This window comes from Caenorhabditis briggsae (genome assembly GCF_000004555.2).
Source record: "Caenorhabditis briggsae complete genome, chrX, whole genome shotgun sequence".
In the NCBI taxonomy this organism is placed as follows: domain Eukaryota; kingdom Metazoa; phylum Nematoda; class Chromadorea; order Rhabditida; family Rhabditidae; genus Caenorhabditis; species Caenorhabditis briggsae.
Genome location: NC_013491.2, coordinates 14,437,980 through 14,447,537, shown reverse-complemented (window position 1 = coordinate 14,447,537; position 9,558 = coordinate 14,437,980). Strand labels below are relative to the sequence as shown.

At 36.5% G+C, this 9,558-nt stretch overlaps 1 protein-coding gene across 1 annotated transcript; it reads left to right on the top strand.

Moving 5' to 3' along the window:
- Positions 1–3,717: 3,717 nt before the first annotated feature.
- CBG27891 lies at positions 3,718–3,803 on the top strand (the record flags this gene model as incomplete). The annotated part of the gene is made up of 2 exons (XM_045240126.1): positions 3,718–3,735; positions 3,792–3,803. The coding sequence occupies 2 exons, from the start codon at positions 3,718–3,720 to the stop codon at positions 3,801–3,803; spliced, it is 30 nt and encodes a 9-aa protein (XP_045097889.1).
- Positions 3,804–9,558: the final 5,755 nt, after the last annotated feature.

The window sequence follows — 9,558 nt, the reverse complement described above, 5'->3', positions numbered from 1 at the left end:
GGATATGTGCCGCTCGATTTATATATAGCATGCACTCTAAGCGAAATATAATTAATTCCAAGCTCTCCCCTCTTTTTATATGTTTGTGGATGACGTCCGTCAAATAGAATATTTGGAGATTTCTAGAAAAGAGAATCGGAAATTTGATTAGTTGCGTGGTTGGTCCTTCTTTTTCCATCTTTTGAAAGCATATTCGGACCACATGGGGTCTGTCTTTAATTCAGGTCTTTAGAGATTAAAAATTTCATATCTTCCTTATATCTATCTACACGTGTTTGTTGGCCCTCCATAGACTTTCGAAAAGCTTAAAAAATAAATATAGATTTACGTGACCCTTCGAGCGACAAACCAGTGAAAACTAGGTTAAATCGCGCCGAAGGCGCACCAGCCAGCTGGTTTGACATGCCACTCTATTTTAAATAACTATGATCTAGCAAAAAAAAAACAAAAATTGAACCAATATTTGTTTTCTCAAAAGTACGACTCTGGACAAAACCTTTCGAATTCCCTTGCCCTTTATATTTTTTGGGACATGGGACATAACATAAAACACAAAATGAACCCAGTGCAAACGTTGCAGCACAAACCATTTGCATAATACGTTTTCCTTAGAATCAAAAAATAAGAGGATGAACTTTCGATACAAATCCATGTCTGAGATTATCAGAGCAGTAAATAAAATCAAAAAACAAGAACACGTCTCTGCTCCAGTGAACAGTGTCTATTCTGATTTTTGAACGAGAAAACTAGTGGGAAAAAGAGAAAAAATGACTTCAAAATTTTTAAACCACGGAAGAAGACCACACTCTTCTGCGTGGGAGCTTCACTTCAAAAATTGAGAATAAAATATCGAAAAATGACAAACGTTTGTGTATTGGTCTGGAAATATGAGACGCGTTGCGACTTTCTAAAAATGGAAAAAAATGCCCTTCCAAAAGGCTAAAAATGGAGGCAATTTAGTATAACAATTGAGTGGGTGACAAACAAAAATTATTGTTTTTAAAAAATGAAAAAAAAATCTGACTTGCACATATTTTCAGTAGACAGAAAATTGCTGTTTTGACAGAGTAGGATTGAACACCCACCTAAAAATATGAAATAGATCTCTTCTAGTCAACACGGGGAGCGATAGATTCAAAAAATAGGAAGTTGGCAGTGAACTACGTAGTCGTCACCGTAATCTCATTTTGGCATCTATCTCTCTTCGCCCTCCCGAACATGAAAGTGCTGAGAAGAAACAGTTTATCTTAGAAGGTAATCGCATTTGAGGTCCCCTTCTTCCGAATCTCATTTTCCATCGGATCATTGAAGGTCACTAAAACCGTTGCGAGAAAATTGGCAGAAGAGGATAGTAATAAAGATATGGATCCGGCGTGAGTAGTCATCGCAGGATATCAAAAGATTGCTCTGGACAAATACGTGGCGCAAAGAACAAGACAATTTTTTCAGTTTACGTGCAAAAGAAAGGGACAAAAACCTTTCGTGAATGGATGGGGTCAGTGGTGTGGGAAGAGCAAAAAAGAGACCAGCAAGAAAAAAAGGGTGGATACACTTCAAGTGTTGGGAAGAATGTCACTTAAAATGCAAAATTCTCCTTTTTGCCTCACTAATTTCAAATTCCATTTTCCCGAAAGGTTTCTTGGAATTAGTGTGACCTTAGACAAAATATTACTAGGGCATAACGACCATAATCCGATTTTTTTTGAGCACAAAAGAGTTGTAAGCTGTTCGTATCTATTGGAAGTTTATAGTTTTGTACTTTTTCTATTCACATTTAAGTTTTTGAACGAATTAAGAAAATTAGAGCGCACAGCATCTCATGTGCGCAGCTTATACTTTGTAATAAGACTGAAAAAAAATGTCCGAGTCTTATGAACATTTCAAATCTAGTATGTCAGCTGAAACATTAAGAACGCGTCCTGGCCTTCTAAAAATATATTTTCACATGCCTCGAAATATTTCAGAAATCACATACGTGCGAACTCTCTAATCTTCTGAAAGTGCAACAAAATCCAAAGAGCAGGAAAAGGGGTTCAAAATGTTTTGAAATTCTTGGGAACACAGCCATGCACTATTAAAGATGCATCAAAAAAGCAGAAGACATAACATTTTGGGTAGACGGAGGCGGAGAAAAAACTGAAATTCTGAGAACGGGGCATCCTCCAAACAAGGAAGCAATGAGACAACAGGGAACAAAAAAAAAATTTTTACCTAAAATTGATCAAAAAAGATCGTTCTTACTTTTCACTTTTGACGTCTTTAGAACCATTTTGAAATATGAAGATTTGGAATACGTAAAAGCGTACTTTGTGCCTAGTAGAGAAGATAGAGGTGGACTTGGAGCTTCGGTTCTTTGAAACTCAAGGGGAAGGGCAAAGAATGCAAAGAAGGAGATGAAAAAAACAGCAAAAAAGAAGAAGGGACCCTAATGGGTTTTGTTGTCAGACAAAAATGTTTCTGAGGAGTTCTACTCACGTATTTTTTCTTTTTTGAGAAAATATTTTATTAGAACCTCTGAGATGTACGGAAATATCTGTTTGGGTCATTTTGTTGCGTGAGTGAAACATCACGACATTATTTGTAGGCTGATGTATAAGGAGTTAACAAATAACACATATCGTATTTCTTTGCCCTATTTATTCCTCTCTTTTTTCGCGGAGAAACTGTTTCCCAGTTCCACACACTTCTGAAAAAAACATGCTAGCCGATCTTTGCTTTTGGCTTCTGGTAAGATGGTGCACGCGAAAAAATAGAGGTCATACTAGATAGAAAAACCTCTTCCGTTTTGGCCAAAATCAAAAGATGAATGAAAACGGATCCAGAAACCCTCTCATCTGACCCAAAGAGATGATGAGAGAGGGAAGCTCTCAAACGGAAAATACTAAAAAGAGAATTCACGGAATTAGAATGAAGAAAAATAATATTACGTTTGCATGAAAAGTGACCTACATGTGCGGGATATATTGAGAAGAAGATAGAAAATAAAAAATGAAGAATATTCCAGGAGTGAATATATTCTGTGGTTAGAGCATACGTTTTCAGATCATAGAGTTTCAGGCAGCATGAGATCACAGCAAAAATTTGAAGAAAAAAAAACAGAACAAACCTTCTGGCCGCTTTGGCGGTGGTCCCGTTGTTCCTTTCGATGATTTTCTCTGTTTCTTTCCTTTATCGTCTGAACCCGATGAGTTTGAGTTTGAAGCTTCCGCTGAAAATAGATAGAGGATAGAAGTGGTGTGAGTTGAAAGTTAGAGCAGCTGAGAATAATACAGGTGATAAATGTTTTGGTCTTGTTGATGAAAATACACAGAAATCAATTCTGGAGTACAGGTGGCAAATGACACATTTCTGATTAGTATAAAGTAAAAAACATCACTGCAGAAATTAATGGAAAAACTCAAAAATTCACACCTGTACAAATTTCTCAAAAACAGGTGTGTCAGTATTGGCTCGCAAGTTTTTTTGTTTATACTTCTATAATAGTCAAAGCTGGATAAATAATGAAATATCTGGAAAGCAGGATTGTATTTCTGGTAGCAGAAATCAGAAACACGATTTTATGTTCGTATTATGCCAAAAATGAAACAGTTTTCTACGAGGTTTTATGACTAAAAAAGTTTAAATCGGCGAAGAGAGAAAAATAATACTGTGAACATTTATGTATACTTTGTCATATGGTTTGGTTTAGTATTGCTACTGAACTGTGATAGAATTTCGATGAGGATTCCGATGGAGGTATTTCGGAGAGGACGAAAAAGGAAAGATCAAGAGAGAAAGAGAAAAAAGGAGAGATGGGTGACTAGACAACTATCGAAACAAGTGGCGCTGTACTGACTTCATCCGGTTTCAACAGATATATGCCGGCGAACGATCTTCAATTTTCTAGCAAGAGCGCTTCTTCTAGGCCACAATGAAGTCAGTTTATTAACAAGAGATAAAACGAAACAAATGTGATAGATCAAGTGTTCAACGTTCGCAGAAACAGGAATTGCGTGGGAAATGAAGAAGAAGGAGGAGGAGAACAGGACTAATTGAGATTCTTCTTGAACTGTTTAATCCACTTTGTAGGAAGATAGAAAATCAACAAAAATTGATGGATGGGCGTGGAATATAGATTTGACCTTTTTGTAGTGAAAAAGGATAGGGATAATGTAGGACAATCATTTTGTATTTTGAAATTGCAGGTTTTACGTGCCCGCCATGATCATCTACACGGTGTTGCTAATCACTCAAAGCAATTCAATCTATTTTATTTGAAGCACCTTTTGTTTCAATGAACGCATAGAAAAGGACATCTACAGTGCATGAATATATGAAAAACGCAATTTTCAGTTGATTTTCGCCATTGCAAGAGTCTAGAGCTCGGCTTTCAAGTGCTCGATTTCATAAAAAATTTTGAAGGGTGTAAAACAGACCTAGATTAAAAACTATGCATTCATAGAATTTTTTAAAACTCCTAGTTTCTCAAATATTTGCAAATTCCTGAAAGATATGTTTTTAATCGGCAAATAGCTAAAAAACTAGCAGTTTAAAAAAAATTCAGCAAATGCAAAGTTTTCAATCTATGTCTGTTTTACACCCTCAAAATGTTTCAAAGTGATCAGACGCCTGACAGCTAAGCTCTAGACTCATAAAAACGTTCAAAATCAACTGAAAACGTGGTTTTTTATATAATTATAGCCAGCATAGTGAATTTAATCAGATACAAAAGGATGGTTCTTTGAAAAATGAAGATTCACAAGCTTCAAAAATAGTAGCATAAAAACCACGCGAACCACTCAAAAATAGAGAAGAAGGACTTCAAGCTTACTGATGGTCTTTCAAAGTTTTTCTTCCTCAAACTAAAACAGCCGTGAAAAAAAAAGAATGTTTAACACTGTACTCTTTGAAAACATTGGTGACTCAGAGACAACAATTTCCTGGTTCTTGCAACAACTAAGTTTAGGAAGTATTAAAAAAACATTCGAAAAATGGTTGAAAACATATTTCAAAATTGTCGAAAAACCAGACAGGAACGGAGCATTTGCACAGATTGGATGATCCAATCTTGTGACTCATTGGTATTTCTCTGTTGCTCTATTTTCTCAACTCGACTACCCCCATTTTCTTTTCTCGAATTGTTGACCCAGCGACTGTGTGCCCAGCTTGTTTGAACATTTTGTGTATTGTTTGGTGGATTTTAGATTTCAGGCTGATGAATGCGAGAGGCCACTAATGGCAGTGCGTCGGCAGAAAAATCCGATCAAGAACATTCTTTTTGGAGATGAAGGTTTGAGATTCTAGATTCTAGATGAGAGGTTCCCGATATGGGAAGAAAGATCCGAGAATGAAGATAATTAATCTTCACGATTATCGATCGCTTTCACGGACGGTCTTCTGTTTTTTTTTTATTTTTCCGCCCATGAAAGAATTTTCAGAACAACAAAAGGTCTTTTTTAGTACCTCCTGCTTAATTGAATTGGACCACAACAAACTTTTAAAAAACTTCAAAAACAAGTTAACCTCTCGAGACGGTAAATGAAATCATCACGTACGTAATGTGATGAAAACACAAATGTACATAGTAAATAGCGCAGTGTTGAACTTTGCATTCCTTACAACTTGTTCCTAGACCTACAAATGCAAACGGATGGATCGGTCGGGATTGGACAGAGACCAGAAGAGGCTACAAGGTCAGATTGTTGGTGAAAGATTGGGCGACGAAATACGAAAAATTGAGAAAATAAAATCAAACCGATGAGCTTATTATTGGCGGTTGTGGTGGTGGTGGTGATGGCCGTTCCCACAAAAACATAGATTATAGAAATTAAAGAGACAGAGGCAGTCAGCGTTCTCTTTTTATCTGAAATTGACATTCCTAGTAGAGCCACTGGCTAGACAAAACAGAAATTTTGGAGCCCATCAAAACAAATTCATTTCTTGGGAACACGGAAACTGAAAAATCAAAAGTTTGAGGATCAATTGGATGAAGTTGCATATTAACTTATTTTTACATGATCTATATGGAATGTTCTCTGAATAAAATGGCACGCATGGATGGCTCTAATAGACACATGGAAAAGTGTGTATTCCTACTTTGTCACGAAACATCAAAGTTTCGGCACACTCTCTCACGTATTTCTAGAAAACAAGGATCATCTTTTAGTCTACAGACACTGTTATTAGAATCTGTTTACGTGGACTAGAACAGCTTTTGTTTTCAGTTGTCTCTAGAATCCCACATATTTTGATTAGTTTGAGAAGGGGTGCTTCTGTGAAGAACGCTGAGCAAGAAAATGAAAAAAATACAAAGAAAAAAACATGACAGCTTCTCCTTCTTTTTCCGTCTTTCGTAGTATTTCTCAACCAGTATTTTTGTCAACTGTTCTTTGTCCCAAGTAGTTCCCAACATTTGGTGAAAAACACGTACCGAGAAAAAAAACTATGTTCTCTGCAAAACCAAAGAACACCCATCGCCACTAACCATGAGGTCTTAGTGTCGCTCTCTCTCCCGATCCTACGGGGTGGGTGGGACGTTGGAGGCCATACTTTTGTTCTTTTGGTCACGCCCCGGCTACACTCTCTAGTCTAAACTGCTCCGGACCAGTGGTCAATGTCACCTAATTAACTAGGCAAGGCAATTCAAACGCAATCATGTATTCCGAGTATTCTAAATATGTTTCCGTTATTTATACATGGAGATGAAATTGACTCTTATGTTAGAGTCAACACACAGAGAAAAAAGATGTTTGATTACAGATTCAATATTCAGGTCGACCGGCGCTTCATCATCTTGTTTTCAATATAAATATGTTTATTTTCAACTGCAGACAACGCTGAGAGAGAGAGCTTTAAAGATCTTTGATACTACTGACCTCGGAGCAAGGATTAGGCAATGGGGGCTTTCCAAGAAAATAAAATCATGTACACTGATAATTTGAGTTCTTAGAAAAATCTGAAATTTTCTAGTTGATATTTTTTGAATGAATAGCGTGATTTCTGATTGCCAGCAGTTGTATTGTAATTTTTACAATTGATTCTTACAATCTAGATTCTCAGAATCTACAGTGCCGGCGATAAACATATGAAAAACGTGTTGGAGCTTGTCTGTCAAATGCCCGATCACTTTGACAATATTGGAGGTAATAAAACAGACCTAGAGTCAAAACTATGCATTTGCAGAATTTTCGTTTTTCAACTATTTGCCGATTTCTGAAAGAATTATTTTTTGGCCTATTTTTTCACGAAAAATGTGACAAAACAGGTGTCACCCCAAATAGGCAAATAGCCGAAAAACTAGGAATTTTCAAAAAATTCTATGAATGCAAAGTTTTAGTCTATGTCAGTTTTATAACCTCCAATATTTTCAAACTGATCGGAAACTTGACAGCCGAGCTATCAGAAAATGGTCAGAATCAACTGAAAAACACATTTTTCATACATTTTTGGCCAGCACTGCAGTTTATATAGTAATGAAAATTGAAAAACCTCTTTAAAGACCTATACAGTTTTCTATCTATACTTTGAGGCCTGAATTCAGTATTGGCCCAAATTTGATTTCTAGAACAAATTACATAAATCCGCCTAAATGATTCAGAATAGACTGTAACATCTACTCGAGAACTATGATTTGTGATGATGGCGATGGAACACAAGCGGTCACACATTCCTTCTCGAAACACTTCTGTCCTTTATTCTCGGAGGTCAATGAGACACACAGTTATTAAAGAACATTCACGTAAAACCTCAGGTGCAAGATATTTTCTCGACTTCCGGTTCGAAAAATTTTCTGTCCTCTTCTAATACAAAGAAATTGTTTTTTTGTAGTTTGGCCAAGTTGGTCTGTTTCAGTGCTTTTGTTGCCTTTTCTGCGGCGAAGGAAAATGTTTCTTATGACTTCTTTATGATTTTTGCCTGGACTATGTCAATATTTATAGTTTGCGACTATTCTTGAGTTTGCAGGCAAACCAAGAGAAGGATAGATAGAGAAAAGGCAAACTAGGAAGGGTAGCCTTATCAATAAAACATGCAAAAACGTTTTTAGGGTACAGACTAATAGAGTTCCAAAAAGTATTTCGTGATTTGTGATTAGAAAAATATTAGAACAAGAGACTGTTTGCCAATTTGATATTAAAAACTAATCGAATAACAAGAAAAGAACCATAAAAACGTAAAATAACGTCAGGGATGGGAAATAGAATAATAGAGTCGGTGTACAAAAACATTAAGACCATCGGTACACAACTTGTTTGATAGTGGAGTAATTCCAAAGATCGGTATTCAGAACGAAATCGGAAAAACAGTGAAAACTAGCCTTAAAATCATTGATTTGGACAAAAAAGTCGCAACATTTTTTCCAACTACTTATCGTGAATTCGAAACGACAACGTGTAGGAACTGATAAAAATAATCGGTCAATTGATCCGGAAGAGTCCAGGGACAAAAGTCTTCGACGATAAGAAAATCGCTTCAAGCTACACTTCATGCATGTAGCAGAATATGGGTCACAAAGAGAACAGTTTTAGAGCAGGGGTTTAAAATGTATAACAAATTAAATAATGACATTTTAAATGAATGGGAAAGGGGAAACCTATAAAATACAATGTCATACCTACAAACAATTTTTAGGTTCTGTTTTTTATTGAAAACGTTTCAGTTTGAATTCCCTATCTAGTCCAAAAGAGGATTAATCTCTCGGCGCGTTCTTGCAGATTTTATAGAATAATGTGAACTCAAATTGATCAAGCACCAACGTAACGGCTAATCTGCTGAAGCTAATCTAGTTTGGCTCGTTTAGACAAAAATATATATCTAAGATTTGTATATAAACGGACAACCTGTTCAAAATATTTAGAATGAATGTTAATGAGAAACACAAAAAACTAATTGTTCTAGTTGAGAATCAAGGGATTAATGATCTTCCCGCATAATCGCTACAGGTTTCGGCATTGTCTGTCTAGTTTGATCGGTGGATCCGCTCTCATTATAACCAATCCGTTTAGGATTTGGATGATACGTACAAAAGGAAGTTTGAGTGACGGGACACAAATGGAGGAATGGGTGGTGACGCTAGTTTGTGCCTCCAGAATATCAATTTGATATCGTATCCTTATCAAATTTTTTTCTTTCAGTGTCTCTCACTCTCTTCTTCCATTTTCGCAACATTTTGACTAGACTGTGGTTCTGGAAGAAAGATGGAGAGTGTAGAGAGCGGGGTGCTGATCATACTGACGTATTGAGTTACGGAGAGGCGTCTTTCAGAAAATAATAACCGAGAGCTGCTCTCAGAGTGTCAATATTAGTTTAACATTTCGTCTTTGTGTCGCAAAAAATCTGACTCCTAGACTATTCGACCGTTGGCCCAACCCTATGTTTCATAGGACACTTTTTGAAAAAAAGGAAAACAGTTCTTTGATCGTTTAGGGGTTGAGTAGTTTATGTGCGGAGTATATGGTTTGGTAGTTAGCGCGGACAAAAAGGGCATGCAAAAATATAAAGAGTGGGAAAAGGGAGGAGTGAGAAAGGTACGGTGCAATGTTTGAGCTGATCAAATATACCAAGTCTCGAAAGTAAAATAGT